This window comes from Callospermophilus lateralis, chromosome 2 (assembly GCF_048772815.1).
Source record: "Callospermophilus lateralis isolate mCalLat2 chromosome 2, mCalLat2.hap1, whole genome shotgun sequence".
NCBI classification, from domain to species: domain Eukaryota; kingdom Metazoa; phylum Chordata; class Mammalia; order Rodentia; family Sciuridae; genus Callospermophilus; species Callospermophilus lateralis.
In genome coordinates this window covers 1335356-1351714 of record NC_135306.1, presented here as the reverse complement: position 1 = coordinate 1351714, position 16359 = coordinate 1335356, and the positions used below count along the sequence as shown (strand labels likewise).

At 48.8% G+C, this 16359-nt stretch overlaps 1 protein-coding gene across 4 annotated transcripts in view; it reads left to right on the top strand.

Moving 5' to 3' along the window:
* Nucleotides 1–16359, top strand: part of Traf2 (TNF receptor associated factor 2) — a 30792-nt gene that overhangs the window by 645 nt on the left and 13788 nt on the right. Inside the window, exons 1-5 of one of the 4 annotated variants that reach the window (XM_076845055.1) lie at nucleotides 1458–1775; nucleotides 7118–7334; nucleotides 8992–9073; nucleotides 9359–9457; nucleotides 16123–16284. In XM_076845055.1, the coding sequence (XP_076701170.1) occupies nucleotides 7147–7334; nucleotides 8992–9073; nucleotides 9359–9457; nucleotides 16123–16284 (531 nt within the window). In that variant the 5' untranslated portion in view covers nucleotides 1458–1775; nucleotides 7118–7146. Of the gene's footprint in view, nucleotides 1–1457; nucleotides 1776–5426; nucleotides 5554–7117; nucleotides 7335–8991; nucleotides 9074–9358; nucleotides 9458–16122; nucleotides 16285–16359 lie in introns of those variants that run through there. The other 3 variants (XM_076845053.1, XM_076845052.1, XM_076845054.1) reach the window with 3 other exon arrangements.

Here is a 16359-nt window from a genome sequence, read left to right as displayed (position 1 = left end):
TGCAGTGCAGCCACGCAGGGCGCCTACCTGGGAGGTAGTGGGAGAGCATGGAGGCCTGGTAATGGCCTAGACTTTGGACTCGTGCCTCCGAGTTGGCCTCCTGGCAGGCTTCCCACGAGCCAAGTGCTGGTAGTAGAAGGGGCTGGTGGAGGTTTAAGGAGGGTTATCCTGGAAGACCAAGACCCTTGGGGAGAGGTGGCAGTTGGGGGTGGGTATGACAGGTGGAGTTGGGTTAGCCTCAGCTTTTATTGGGGTTCTTGGTGGAGGGAGGTCCTGACTGAATCCTGTGTGAAAGGTCCTTACTGCTGGGAGGAGAGTGAGGCCAGGAGGGCCTGGGTGGCCGCAGGGAAGCTGGTGCATTGGTCAGGGCTGGAACTGTCCTTAGACACATTTGGGGATATTTACAGAGTTCCTGACCAATCCCTGACACTCCACATGAAGTGGTCAGGGAGCAGAGACCCTATAGCCAGTGCCATCAGAAAACAGACCCTATCATGTACCCACATGATCTCAAAGAAACACTATTGCTTCATAGTTTAAATAATCTCTCTGTTGGTAAGCTTATTGTACGCATGTGTGTGTGGTCCTGGGACTGGAACCCAGAGCCTCATGAGTGCTAAGCCAGCACTCTACCACTGAGCCACACCACAGCCCAGTGACCTAGCTTTTAATAAGAGAAACTAAATACTGATTGTATGAATAAACATCATCCAACACTTGTCCTTTCCCACAGCATTTGCTTGTGATATTTTTGTAGAAAATATCCTCAGGTATTCAAATTGGTGCAGTCTCTGTTTGCTATTATGTTGTGCCTGAAAAAAAAAAAGATGAGGTTAGGTATAAAATTATAATTTTGAAGTGGATTTCTAGTACTTTGAGGGGCCTCATACTTGGGCTGTGTGCAGATTAAATCTTGCCTGTTATGTACATGGGTTAGAAGTACGCAAGAGCAAGTGGACTACTATGTGAAATCTTAAAATTGTATAAAACAGTAGTGCCATTGGTGGAAACACACATTTGGGGAGCTTGAATCCCTAGCATTTGGGTTATTCCGGAGTCTGCTGTTTGAAGAGTAAGGCTCTGGCATAAACATCAACATTGGCCAGGGGCAAGGCAGGGCCACCCCACATGGCCAGGTTGCATCCTTATCTGCTTTTGATGTCTTAGTTTGGGCAATGTTGATTTTCATAACATACAATCTGCTTTTTTGGGTTTGCACCAATATTACTCAGCCATGTTCACATTCCAGATTAGGGGTGTTGAATCTTAAGTGCAAGCTTAGGTGATTTCTGCCTCATTAGGGTCACAGAGTATTCTTGGGGGCATGTCCCTATTTCCCTTTGCTTGCTGCTCTTTCCCCTAGACAGTGGCCCAGGACTATAGTACCTGGGCTGGAGCTGGACTTATGTAGGGCACATGCTGCCACTAGCAGAGGGAAGGGGCAGGCAGCGGCCAGGTGCTGATAGTCCACACTCTCCAGGGTGGCTGGGGGGCCCATTATTGAGGTTTCTCTTTGCCACTCTTTGATATTTAGGAGATTGGATTATTTTGGAGAAGGAGGCATGTGTCTGTGGTAATTAAGCACGTCACCATCTTTTTTAGCTCTTTGGAAATAGAAATTCAGCTTTATGTTTTTTGAATAAATTCGAAGTAGTCAGCCATGTATATTTTTGTCTGCATGTACATCATTTTTAGTACCTTGAAGGCTTCTTCCTCACCCTGAAGGGCAACACTGACCTCCAGAGATAATGACCACTCAACTTCTGTCATCACAGGTTTGTTTTGTCTAACCTTGAACTGCACATAACTGGTACCATTCCCCAAATACTGTTTTGTGTCTGGTAGACATGCCTTTTTTTTTTTCCTTTTTTGGCAGTATTGGGGATGGAACCCAGGGCCTCCCCCGTGCTAGACAAGTACTTTATCATTGAGCCATACCCCCAGCCCTTTTTATTTTGAAATGACATCTTGCTAAGTTTCTGTGGCTGGCCTGGAACTTGGGATGCTCCTGCCTCAGCCTCTTTTGAGTAGCTGGGGTTGTAGGTGTGCACCACCCTGCCTGGCTTGGTATGCTCTTTTAGTAAAATGTAAGTCTTCTATATGAAGCTAGAGCATTTGTATGTGGACTGCAATTGAGAGTGAGGAAATCACTTCCTATGACCACCCACACACACCCATCCACACACATATACACTCTCTCTCTCTCTCAAATATATGTGGGTGTCAGTTCTGTTCTCAAGCCACTGCTCTGATAGAGCACGACTTCACAGTAAAACAGTCTGGAACCTGAAAGGTCTGCAGTGTAACTTTTTTATTTTTTATTTTTGCTACTGGGGATTGAACCCAGGGGTACTTAACCACTGAGATACACCCCCAGCCCATTTTTAATGTTTAATTTTGAGACAGGGTCTTGCTAAGTTGCTGTGGCTGGCCTTGAACTTGGAATCCTTCTACCTCAGCCTTCAATTGCTGGGATTATAGGCATGTGCCACCATTGCCCAGCTGCAGTGGCTCATGAAATCAGTTAAGCAGCTTCTATCCAAAAAAAAAAAAAAAAAAAAGGAATAAAATAGAAAATTCAGAATACCGCTCATGAAGAGTAAGTATAGTTTAACGAGCCTTTTGTTTCAGTTGCATATGCAGATACAGTAAGTCACACAGGACCACTGGAGGCTGTAAACTGAGGGTGCTGTCTTGTTGTGTGCTGTGGAGGTAAGCAGGACTGCCTTTGTCCTGGCTAGTGTTGGTGTTTTGTGAGCTCTGGACTTCTTTTTTTTTTTTTTTGGAGATGGGGTCTTGCTGTGTTGCTCAGTCTAGCCTCAAACACTTTTTTTTTTTTTTTTTTAATATTTATTTTTTAGTTATAGGTAGACACAAAAATTTTTATTTTTTAATTTTTATGTGGTGCTGAGGATCGAACCCAGTGCCTCACGCATGTTAGGTAAGTCCTCTCTACCTCTGAGCCACAGCCCCAGCCCAGGCCTCAAACTCTTGAGCTCAGGTGATTCTCTGGCCTCAGCCTCCTGAGTAGCTGTGACTGTAGGTACATGCCACTGCACCAGCCTCTCAAAGACATTTTTAAAGATATGCCACCAACAGGGGTGGGCACACGTGGTGTGGGGAGCACATCCACCTCAGGATAGAGATAAGTGTTTTCTCTCTCCAGGGGACCTTGGGCATGTGGAGCCCCAATATCACTTCTGTTGGGTGCTTAGGGGAGCAGACTCTGTCATATGGATGAGGTGTCATTGAATTATAAATTTAGAAGTGTTGGTTGAAATTGGGTAGTGTCCAGCAGATGAAAGATGACCCATAGAATCCGTGTCAGACCAGCCTAGGACAGTGAGAGCAGCTCTTGGTTGCTGCCCTCTGCAGGTCTTTGAGAGGCTCTGCAGTGACCTAATGGCTTGGAAGTCTGTGCCTTCTGCCATGGAGGGTGCTGGTCCTACAGATGTGGGGTTGGAGTGTTGCTTGGAGATGTGTAAGTTGTTTCCAAGAGTGAGCAGGGGTGTAGCAACTTCTGGGGCCACAGAATTTCTGAGTTAAACGTGCTTCCTGTTCAGGGACTGTCGTAGTTGCCCCTTTCCTAGGGTTTGTAGGTTTGAGCTCTGGATGTTCCATGTTTTTTTTTTTTTCTTTTAGTAATTTTTTTGCATAGAGGTTTGATGTGAGGTCTCTGGAGGTAGTTGTCCACAGGGACCAGCCATGTTGGCTGCTGGGGGTCTGAAAACACAGTAGTTCCTGTCGTGTGGTATGTGTTGTGGGATTATTTTAATATATGTAATCAAAATTGTGGTGTGCTTGAAGGAATAGTAAACAGCTCATAAGTCAGGTAGCCATCTTCAAAATCAGCTGGTATACCTTGACAGGCTGTGTTACTGTGTCCAGGAACATTCTGTCAGTGCTTAGGTCACTCAGTGACCTCCCAGGGCCACAGGTATAAGGAGCAGGCCCGAGTGTGCACCATGTGGGCATGTTTAAAGGAGGGGCCCGAGGCTCAGTATGTTTGGGACAGCAGTGAACACCAGTGGGGTCAGGGTCATGGTGAAGGTGGTGGGGTCTGTAACTAGTTTTCTTCTGAGTGCACAGGACACCTTAGGTGAGGGCTTCCATCTGGCATGTGTTGGAGAAAAGCAGGGGGCAGGGTGGAGATGGGAGGGGCTAGTACTGCGGGTGTGGGAGGCAGAATGGGCAGAATTGGCTGGTGCTTGAGCAAGGAATGGACCCAATCTTTTTTTTTTTTTTTTTTTTAAAGGGTATTCTTTTTTTTTTTTTTTAAAGAGAGAGAGAATTTTTTAATATTTATTTTTTAGTTTTCGGCAGACACAACATCTTTGTTTGTATGTGGTGCTGAGGATCGAACATGGGTCGCACACATGCCAGGCAGGCGCGCTACCTCTTGAGCCAAATCCCCAGCCCTGGACCCAATCTTCTGGGTTTGGCAAGTCCCTAGCAAGTGCCAAGTGGTCTTGAGACCAGAAAGCCCACTTTCTGGGGCAGCATCCAGGACAGAGACCAGAGAGGAGGAAGGAGGGGCATTAGCAGCCTCCTGGGTCTATCTGGGACTGTCTAGTCACTGGGTCTGCTGCAGGTGAGCAGTTGTGGGACTGAGTGACCTGCACTGCTGGGTCATGACCACACAACAGTGCTGTTTACCTCACCATAGTCTTGCCACCAGTGATGTGACTGCTGGGTGAGGCCCTGCTGATGCCAGGATCAGGGTGACCTAAGGCATTGAGGGCCACCAGGACACCCTTGATGACTTGGACCTTGGGCAGGCAAATTGATAGGGCCTGTAGCCAGGTAGACCTGCACAGCCCAGCTGAAGAGAGTAGTCAGGCTCCAGGAGGCAGCAAGGGCCCTGGCTAGGGCTGTTGTCCATGCACAGGGCAGTCAGCATGCCTGTTGCTCCTGCAGCGGAAGGGGAAACATATTTGTGTCTTGAATGTTGGAGTAGTTCTGAGAGCTGATTCCTTAAATAAAACATGACCAGAGTTTTGCTCTGAAGAGATTCTTGGGAGTGTATTGCTTCAAGCTGCTTGCAGCCTCTCTGGCTTCCCTACTTCTTCTAAGGAGTTTCCTCAGACACCAGGCCCTCCTTCCTGCTCCTTGTGCTAGGGCATGCACCCACTGCCACCTGGGTCTGCCCCTCAGCTGTGTGCTATGTTGGGAGTGCCCCCATTTACCCCCTTATCCTCACTTGTACAAGCTTGCTCTTCTGCCTGAGAGGTGACCTGATTCCCACATCCTTCTTACCAGGAGGGGCCCTGAGAACAGCGTAGTCAGAGCTTGGTCCCAGTCTGTTGGCTGCTTTTGGAAGGGGATTGTGGCAGGGAAACTGTCCTTAGCAAGCAGCATGCTCTTGGGGCTGTGGCCTGCCAGGTGTGAGGTTGTGAGCAGCAGTCCTGCTTGTCTCTTCAGAGGTATCCTGCTGCAGCTTGGGGAACCCAGGGCTCCCCATGTCTGTGCTGCTGTCCAGCTGCGTTTCTGGTTCACAGCTTCTCATTGGTGCCTGTGACATGGATGTTTCTGTGCCCACTGGACCCAACACATGTGAGTTGACTTCACTTTAGCCAGAAGCTCTGAGATTTGTGTACCTGGGCTTTACTAAATTGCCTGGGGCAGGGGTGCTTGTCCTCCCCTCTGCTCCTGAAAATGTTGGCAGAAGAGAGGGGTCCAAGGCCATGATTGGGAACTTTGTAGTAAATTGTCCTTTCTGGCCCCCTTTTCCCCTGCCAGGGAATTCAGGGGAACTGAACTCATGGATGTTCCTGCCAAGATCCGAGACAGGGCTGCTGTCTGGGAGGAGAAGGCTTGGCAGTTAGGTGCTGTTTGCTTTTCTTCTCTGCCCAATCAGTGGGTCTTGGCATCCTTGCCCATCATCATCCAGCCTGAAGCAGATGCCTCTTCCCGGGGCTTCTGCATAGTGAGGCCTCCTGATGGGCAGAGAAGAGAGAAGTCTGCTCAGTCTGGAGCAGGAACCCTGTGGAGACTGTCGTGCTGGAGGGTGAGGGAGGTGGGCAGGTGAGGAAGTGCTATAGTTCATCAGAAAGGAGAATGGGGTCGGGGCAGGGGTAGGAAGAGGCAGCTCTGCAGGTTCAATTGGCAGTCTTTAGAAGAGGCAGAAGAAATGGGCACCAGACGCTGGGCAATCCAAGTAAATCTCCTCTGTGGGGCTTACTGAGGCCAAGTACCAACAGGTGCCAGGACTGAGCTGGCACACAGGAGCTCTGGATGGTGCAGGAACTGAGCAAACGGGGAGCACAATGGCCAGTGCCTAGCCAACTGCATTCCCTGCCCAAGTGGGGCTGCCTCTGGGCACTGTCTAGGACCTGACAAACTGGCAGGTGGGCACCATCCCCAAACACGCTTTTTTTTTTTTTTAAATTGTTCAAGACATTACAAAGCTCTTGACATATCATATTTCATACATTAGATTCAAGTGGGTTATGAACTCCCATTTTTACCCCAAATACAGATTGCAGAATCACATCCGTTACACATCCACATTTTTACATAATGCCCTATTAGTAACTGTTTCATTCTGCTATCTTTCCTATCCTCTACTATCCCCCCTCCCCTCCCCTCCCCTCCCATCTTCTCCCTCTACCCCATCTACTGTAATTCATTTCTCTCCTTATTTATTTTCCCATTCCCCTCACAACCTCTTATATGTAATTTTGTATAACAATGAGGGTCTCCCTCCATTTCCATGCAATTTCCCTTTTCTCTCCCTTTCCCTCCCACCTCCAAACACGCTTTTTGTAGGACCATGGGCACAGGATGGAGGATGGTGTACTGTAGTGTAAGCCAGAAGGTGCCTGTTTTCCCAGCCAGGGTTCATGCCAGCAGAAAACCCGTGGTCATGGTCTGCGTGTGCGCCAGAGTATGGCCATCACCCTCTCTGAGCCGCAGGTTCCACATTGTAACAGGAGATTGGACTAGCCTGTCACTAAGGCTCCCAAGAGCTCTGTGCTAGGTCCCCGTTACAGGTTTGTGCAGATGCAGTAGCTCAGACCCTTTACCACTTGCTACTGGTGGGCTCCATCGCCTTCATTTTTCCCTCCAGAGGTTTATTTGGGAATTGAAGCATAACGTGGGCTGTGTTCTTCCTTAGGGCTTCGTGTCGTAGGGGATACAGCTCTCATGGCTGCAGCCAGTGTGACACCCCCTGGCTCCCTAGACCTGCTGCAGCCTGGCTTCTCCAAGACCCTCCTCGGGACCAAGCTAGAGGCCAAGTATTTGTGCTCTGCCTGCAGAAATGTCCTACGGAGGCCCTTCCAGGCCCAGTGTGGCCATCGCTACTGCTCATTCTGTCTAACCAGCATCCTCAGGTGCGCATGGCCAGCTACCCAGGATGGGTGGGGACAGGTGGGTGGCACTTTTGCTTGAGATGTGCCCCCCAGTGTGGTCGATCCCAGTATGAATCCTCCCTGGGTTCTAGAGGCTTAGCACAAAGAATGTGAAGTTAATCATTTATTGTTTGTTGAAATGCTAATTTCAGATATGTAGGGTTAAGTACAATATGTCATTAAGATGTCTCTCACCTGTTTTTGGTTGTTGGTAATGAGTGTACCAGAGTTTCTAAATTTGATGTGAGGCTTACGGCTCTCTACACTGCTCCAGATGGGCAGGGCATGTCACTCCTTGGTAGTGGCTGGTTGGTGTATGTTGGCTATCCAGTGGTCTAAGGGTGAGCTCTGTGCCTGACAGTGGCAGAAAACCCGTGGTCATGGTCTGTGTGACGGTGGCCGTGCCTCTAGGGAGGGCATCTGCAACATGTACTTTTGGGTGGCTTTTCAGAGAGCGTGTGCCTCGTTCATAGCAGAGTCACAAGTCACAGCCTCAGAGGTCTGAGCTCCATGTCCCTTTCAGGGTTTGAATTGTCTCATTTGTTTGAAATCTTTTAAATACTGTACATTTGATATATGCTGTTGATTTCATTTAAGGTGAGAAAGTGCCGGGCACAGTGGTGCACACCTGTAATCCCAGTGGCTTAGGAGGCTGAGGCAGGAGGATTGCAAGTTCAAATCCAGCCCCAGCAATTTAGTGAGGCCCTATCTCAAAATGTAAAAATGGGCTGGGGATGTGGCTCAGTAGTTAAGTGCTGTTGGGTTCAATCTCTGGTACCAAAAAGAAAAGAAAAACGTGAGAAAATTTTAAGAATTTATGGGGGGCTGGGATTGTACTTAGTGGGAAAGTGCTTGCCTAGCATGTGTGAGGCACTGGGTTCCATCCTCAGCACCACATAAAATAAATAAATTAAATAAAGGTCTTGTGTCCATCTACAATTAAATGACTAAAAGAAGAATTTATGGTGTGGAATTTATGGACTGGGCAAATTCTGTTCATTTGGTTTTTTTTTTTTTTTTTTTTCTTTTGGTCTTGGGTATTGAACCCAAGGGTGCTCTACCACTGAGCTACATCCCTAACCTTCTTTATATTTTGAGACAGGGCTTTGCTAAGTTGCTGATGCTGGCCTTAAGCTTGTGATTCTCCTGCCTCAGCCTCCTGAGCCACTGGAATTACAGGCATGGGCCACCATGCCAGACTTAATTTTTGTGTTTTGAGACAAAGTTTCATTAAATTGCTGATTCTCTGGAGCTCGTGTTATGGCTCAGTGGTAGAGCACTCGCCTGATGTGTGCAAGGCTCTGGGTTTGATCCTCAGCAGCACCTAAAAATAAATAAATAAAAATAAGGGCATGGTGTACAACTAAAAGAAATAACTATTAAGAAAAAAAAAAAGTTGCTGATTCTGGCCTCGGACTGGAGATCCTTCTGCCTCAGCCCCCAAGTGACTGGGATCGCAGGTGTGGGCACTACACCCACACAACCCTGCATCTTGGTCTGTTCAATTGTCTAACACACACCGTGAACAGACAGCAGGAATTCACTTCTCACCAGGATTACAGGTGTGCACTACCATGTCTGGCCTGTTTGTTCTTTGTAATAGTTTTTACAGTGGGGTTCTGTTTTCCTCTGTTCCCAGCAGCTCTGGGCCTCAGAATTGTGCTGCCTGTGTTCATGAGGGCATATATGAAGAAGGCATTTCTATTTTAGAAAGCAGTTCGGTAAGTACAACATCTTAAAGCTAAAAATTTTGAAGTTAAAAGAAAATATTGGAATTTCCTTTAATAACATCAGTGGCAGAATGAGACCTTAGAAGCTAGAAATTGCCCATGAGCAGACATGAATGTTCAGGGTTGGTGCACAGAGGTGAGGTGGTCCTCAGAGTTATCCTCTGCTTCTGAAGCTGCTCAGGAAGACTGTGCATGTTGAGTCCTGCGCTTTGGACAGCACTTCAATAGTAGCTGGGGGCTGGGAGGAGGCCTAACCCCTAGTTTTCTTCTTTCCAGGCTTTCCCAGATAATGCTGCCCGCAGGGAGGTGGAGAGCCTGCCGGCCGTCTGTCCCAATGATGGGTGCACTTGGAAGGGGACCCTGAAAGAATATGAGGTAAAGACAGGCATTCCTGTTCTGCTGGGTGGCTCCAAGAGGCCCGCAGGTATGTTGGGTGGCTGGAGCCAGGGAGTTGAGATTTCTGCCCTTCACAGGAGCTCTGACTGGAGCTGTGCTCTGCTCTTGGTGGGATGGAACCTGTCTGTTGTGTTTGGAGAGATACAGCTCAGAGGTATAGCTTAGAAATGTTCTTTCAGAAACTCAAACCATGCTGTGCACGGGGTCTGATACTTCCCCTCTCTGTGCCTCAACTTCTTTGTCTGCTCATAGGATGTAGCTCCCCTTGTTGTGGGGTTAGTGAGGACTGGAGGTGTGTGAAGACCACCCATGTGTGTGAGGTCCTGGGGTCATGCTAGCCCTGGAGAGTGTTTGCTTCAGCCGTAGGTTTACCAGCAGTGGTGAGCAGCTTCCAAGCCTGGTAGGGTTTTGCGTTGTATCCCTTGTGTCTACAAGGTATCCCTTGTTGTTAATCTAGTTGGACTGGAAATGGGCACAGAGGTTCTGTGATCTCAAAAGACTTCTGGCCAGTGACAGTAGTGAATGGTGCCTGATTTATGCACTGTCTCTGTGTCAGCTAAGGCTGACTCTTCCTGTGTTAGCATATTGGGGACTTCATTGTGATCCTCACCTCACCTTTAGGCATCTGCAGCTAAACCTTCAGTGTGAGCTGAGAGGTGCTGAGAGCTAGTTCAGCCACTGCAGTCCACCAACTTACTCATTCTTTCTCATCTTAGTAAATGCCCTTTTAAAAGTTTCTATCTCAGGTGCTAGTTCCGAACGTTTCACAGCAATAGACTGTCCACAATAGCTCAAGGTGGAAACAGCCTAAGCATCCACTGGCTCCTGATGGATAAATAGCACATGGTCCTTCCATACTATGGAACATTGTGCAGCCTTAAACAGGAAGAGACCTGTGACACCTGCTACAGCCTTGAGGACAGCATGCTGAGTGAAGAAGCCAGCCACAGAAAGACAAACCCTGTAGGATTGCCCTCGTATGAGGTCCTTAGAGTCATCAAATCCATGGAGACACACAGTAGAATGATGGGTACTAGGGGATGGACGTTGTACCACGTTGGTGGGTGCAGAGTAATAAATTGGGATCTCAAAGAGGGAGGCATCTTGATGCAATCCCATCCAGTCCTGGGTGGTGAGACTGTGAAGGACTGTTTGCTCAGAACCCTGACTTTTCTATGCGCACGGGACTCCCAGGTCAGGTTACTGGGTCCAAGGCCCATTGGGATGCCTTCATGCCCTGGTAGTGGGCCTGGGTGTCTCTGACTGAGCAGGACCCTGGGGCAGTTGGAATCCTAGTTCCTGGTGGGTTTTTCCTATTTTGTTCCCTGTTCTTGTTTTTTCCAATATTTTAAATGTTTTGGTGCTGGGGATCAAACCCAGGTCCTTGTGAATGCTAAGCACACAGTTTATCGCTGAGCTATCCCCAGCCCCTCCTGCATTGTTTTTTAATTTATTTTTATTTTTTAGTTGTAATTGGACACAACCTTTATTTTATTTATTTTTATGTGGTGCTGAGGATTGAACCTAGGGCCTCACACTTCCTAGGTGAGTGCTCTACCACTGAGCCACATCCCTCATTGTTTTGATCAACTCCACTTTGTGATCTTTGGGTTATCAGTTCTGTTTTGCCAGAAGAACAATTTGGGCTGTACCTGGGTGAACAAGAGCTGCACTGTCCTCACCAGCTTGGGGTCTGTCACAGCCTGATCATGTGGTCACAACCTTGGCTGTTTGCCCAGAGTGAACTACTGTTCAGTGCTGTTGAGAGAGCTGGTCCCTACGGAGCTGATATGGGATCAGGGTCTTCTGGGAGGGTGGGATGCTGGGTGGGTACAAGGACAATGTGGGCATAAGCATCTGGGGTGCTGTATGTCCTGTTACCCTTAAGGGACCCTGGAGATCCTTTAGAGTAGGCAAAATAACAGTCCCCAGCTCTGTGCTAGCTCTGGATCCCTCTGTGGTCTCTGTCGCCTCTAGGCTCGTGGTAGGTGAGGTTAGTGGCTATGTGGGCCTCAACTGAGGGCTAGGGATAGCAGCCAGGCATGGGCTTGGGTGCCACGCGGCCCCACAGGCATGCAGGATGGAAAGTCCCTGGCTTTGCCCTTTGAGGGCTCTGGAAAGTCCCTAAGAGGAGTTGGGTTTGGTCATGTGGGAGGGGCAGGCACTGCTCTGGGGCAGCTTGGCCATGGCCTGATTTTATTGATACAACCTCTTCCTGGCAGTAAGTGTCAGGGGCAGGGACAAAGATCTTATTCTCTGTAGAGTCTCCCTCTCCTCTTGCCCAGCCCACATCTATTGCTTGACTGCTAAAGCAGTTTTCTCTTGATAATCTGGGCTTTTGAAAAGTTGGAAAAATGACAAAAGTTCTGTTTAGCCTTTGTCTCTGTTTTTCCTTTTGGTGGTGTCTTTCCTTCAAAGAATGGAATGGTTTTAAAAAGCCCCACAGTCTGAGCTATCTAAATGGCTGTAGAGAGCCTCTGGTCAGGTGGTCCCACTACTGCTATAGGGCTGAGTGCAGGGGCTGGGTGGTGGGCACAGAGGCCTCTCAGATATGGGTGTGCACGCCAGCATGGGAGAGGCAGGAGTAGCCAGTGTGCTTGGTCTTATCCTGTGTTGTGTTGTTGGGAAATGCAGCATTACAACAACTGTATTTACTTAAAAATTAAAGTCAAATTCTGGTTGAATAAATACTGTTATCTACCAGGTGTGGTGGTGTTACATGGCTGTAATCTCAGCAACTTGGAGGATGAGACAGGAGGATCACAAGTTTGGGGCCAGTCTCAGCACCTTAGCAAGACTTTGTCTCAAAAATTAAAAAGCGCTGGGGGCACAGCTCAGTGATACAGTACTTTCCTAGCATGAGCAAGGCCCTGGGTTCAATTCCCAGTACCAACAAAAAAATAAAAAAAAAAAAAGAGAGAAAAGGAGCTTTCTGAAATTCTGTGTGGGCTGAAAGGAGACTGCACTTGGTTCTGGTTACCTAAGTGTGGTGGTATAGCACATTTGCTGTCGAGAACCCTGGGCTCAGCTGGGAATTTCAGGAACCATCAAGGGAGATCAAACCCAGGCCTTGCACTCGCTCAGCACATACTCTACTGGTGAGGTACACCCTCAGCCCAGGAGAAAATTTTTATGTATTACTGTGGCTTCATGCACAGCAAGTGTGAGCAGGAAGCAGTAAGCTGAGAGTGGGTCAGCGTGGGAGGTCCTGGCCCTGTCACCTGCAGCAGTGACCGTCCTTTTCCAATCCTCTTTCAGCTATATCCTCTACCACATTTCCCTTCTGGAAACACATATCATATCATTTCACCTATGAATATTTCGTTTATTTATTTTTTGTGATGATGGGGATGGAAGTCAGGGCCTTGTGTATGTTAGGCAGGTACTCTACCTCTGAACTATATCCCCAGCCTTATGAGTAATTTATTTTTTAATACCTTTATTTTATTATTTTTATGTAGTGCTGAGGATTGAACCCAGTGCCTCGCGTGTGCTAGGTAAGCACTCTACCACTGAGCTATGACCCCAGCCCCACAAGAATTTTATTTTAATAAAGTTTTAAAGAATAATTTTTTTATTTTTTATTGGTACTGGGGGTTTAACCCAGGGGCACTTAACTACTGAGCATGTCCCTAGCCCTTTTTATTTATTTACTTATTTTTAAGAGAGAGAAGAGAGAGAGAATTTTTTTAATATTTATTTTTCAGTTTTCGATGGACACAACATCTTTATTTTATTTTTATGTGGTGCTGAGGATCGAACCCAGTGCCTCGTGCATGCCAGGCAAGTGCGTTACTGCTTGAGCCACATCCCCAGCCCCCTTTTTATTTTTTGAGACAGGGTTTCACTAAGTTGCTGAGACTGCTTTGAACTTAGAACCCTCCTGCCTCAGCCTCCTGAGTCACTGGTGTATACCAGTGTGCCTGGCAAAGAACAGTTTTTGAGTTAAGTTTTAGTAGCTTAACTATTCATGCTTCACTTTTTGTTTCATACACTGCTAAAGGTCAGTAGCCCCTGAGGTCCCTCTGCTCAGTTTGCTGATGGTTGCATATGTAGCGGCCCTAGTGTGTTGGCATGTACTCTCAAAGCTGCATTATGGAATCATGAACACAAGCATGTCCATGCTGGCCAGAGACACCCCTAAAGCCAACCTCTTTGACCTGATGATTCTTGGTATGGTTGTCCCAGGCCCTGTGCTTCCCAGCTTGTGGGAGGTCCTGTCACTCAGGCTGTAGCTCAGCTGCTTTCAGATCCCCATCCCTGGGGAAAGGGCTGTTTTCTGAGAGCCTTGAAAATGATGCTCCACAGACAATGGCTTTCCTGTCTAGAATCCCACCTGCTTCCCAGAACTTGAATGAGGGTGCCCCGTTCCTTTAGAATGACCTTACTCCAGAGTCGTCCAGGAAATCCTGGGTTGTAGCCCTAGTCCTTGTGGAGGTACTGAACCACCACGAGGGGCCCTGCAGTCAAGTCCTTTCTTGTTTACTGTGGACCATCTCTTGGCCATAGGCATGTTCCCTCTTTGATGTTATTTCCCCTCTCCTGGTATGCCCTGCTGTCTTCTGTTCAGATCCTCACCTGGCACTCAGTGGGATGAGCCAGGCACAGAAGGACCTGTCCTTTGGGATTCATTTGTTAGGTCCCCACAGCCTTCAGGTCCATAGAGATACAGTACAATGGAGATTTCCAGGGGCTGGGGAGAGGAGGTCAGTATTCATGGGTTCAAGGGGTCAGCTTGAGAAGATGAGTGCTATGGATGGATAGCGGCAGTGACTGACAGCTGCCCAACAGTGTGAATGTGTGAGTGCCATTGAATTGTGCACTTAAAGTAGTTAGGATGGTAAGTTGTATGTATTTTTATCCCAAATTAAAAGCTTGCCAACCAATCTTGGGCTCTGTGCTCCCAGTGACCCTCCAGTGCTGCCTCACGGTGCACCTGTTTCAGGCTTGTGGTACTGGTTTTTGCATTTCCCTGGCATCTGCAGGCTGGCCTCATTCCCCCTGTGGCTGGGGAATGAGAGGCTCGAGGCCTGCTAGACTTATGTCCTACCTACCACAGCATGCTGAGTATGCAGTCCTCGAAGGGCTCAGCTAGGTCTTGTCACTTTTCTTTCTAGAACCCTCACAGTAAGGCATCCCTGGGACCATCTGTGAGGACCAGCCCAGGGCAGCCTTGGGCCTGAGAGGTGCCTGGACGGGTTCTTGCTCTGCCTTCTCCCTCTGGGTTCTTTTACACATTGCCAGCCCTTTCCTGGGACCATGTAGGCCCCCCTCATTCAACCACTGGCCTGCAATTTGGGGTTCTTGCCTTCTCTAGACTACAGCACAGGGTGCTTTCCCCAGCTCTGCCTCATCTCCAGCACCTTGTCTTTGCTCACTGGGTGGGGGGTGTTCCCATGTTGGTGGTCAGTGCTACAAGTGACTCATCTGTGTTCATGGCCCCACATGGCTTATGGTTGGCTCTCAGTGTGTTGGGACCAGTGAGTGGGCTTTGCAGTGGTCCCTGCTTCTCACTCTGGTCCCCTCGGCCTGGCCCATTTTTTTCACAATGTAGGTCTCCTCAGGTATAATTGCCGGGTTTCTGTTCTCGCGACTAAAAGTCTCAGGGGTTACTCCAGTTGAACTTGGCTGACTGGGCTGCACAAAATAACCACACAAGAGACACAAATACCTTTTTTTTTGGGGTCGCTGTGACGGCTCCTCTGACCTTAAGGGTCCACAGGAGAGAGAGAGCGCGAGAGCACGCGCTGATCCCTTTTATTGGGAAAAAGCTATTCAAATGAGGCAAGGGGTCAGGTTCAGGGGGCTGAGTCTATCCTCATGATGTCCACTGTCAGTAGGTTGATTGACATCTGGGTAGGCCACACCCAAGGGCACAGTAAGAGAAGGGGACACACACAAGGCACTTCCATGGAAGATTCTGTCCTAAACAGGGCAAGGGGTTATATTACAAAGGAACAGGTGAGCATAGCTATAGGAAGACATGCCCATGCACGAGACATGGACCCTCGAACCCAAGAAGGGTGGGGAAAGCTCTGTCACATTTCTGTGACTGAGCGCCTCAGCACTCAGCCGGAGAGTGTGACTCAGTCACGTGCAAGGTTGGTCTCCCACATGTAATACTGTGCATTTAAAACAGCCCCACTAGGCCTGGCCTCCAGCACCATAGCTGGGCTGGTCTTGGGCCTCTGTCTTTTGCTGGGTGACCTGGTGCTAGTTGCAGGGTGGCCACTTTTACAGTGTCTCCATGTCTCTGGGCGTGGCCTCTGGCTCCACTTATTCACTGTAACTGAGGGCTGAGGCATGACCTGCTTGCTTGGTAGGAAGCTGTCTTGGGGAGACCCTGGTACCAGGTGCGTATTCAGCTATTCCAGAGCTGAGGGCAGAGACAGGGAGCCTGGGTGGTGGTGCCCACCCAGACAGCAATTGTGGTGTCACCTTGGCTCAGTCTGGGACAAAGAGTGATCCATGTCCCTGGCATCTGGGAGTGGGGGGCGGGCACATTGGACCTCCACTGTCCTTTTGACCTGTGGAGGGGATCTCCAGGAGGGACAGCAGCACAACCCAGGGATGCGATGCTGTGTGCTCGGGTTGCTGTGCTGTGGTGTCTGCCTGTGCTCTGCTGATGCCTTCTTTGTCTCTAGAGCTGCCACGAAGGACTCTGCCCCTTCCTCCTGACTGAGTGCCCTGCGTGTAAAGGCCTGGTCCGCCTTGGGGAGAAGGAGCGCCACGCGGAACAGGAATGCCCAGAGAGGAACCTGAACTGCCAGCACTGCCAGGAGCCCTGTGGCCATGCTGACCTGGAGGTGTGCGGGGCAGGGCAGGACCACAGCTTGGGGTTCAGTGCCAGTGGTGGAGCTGGTTTGGCTCCTCTGCCTTTG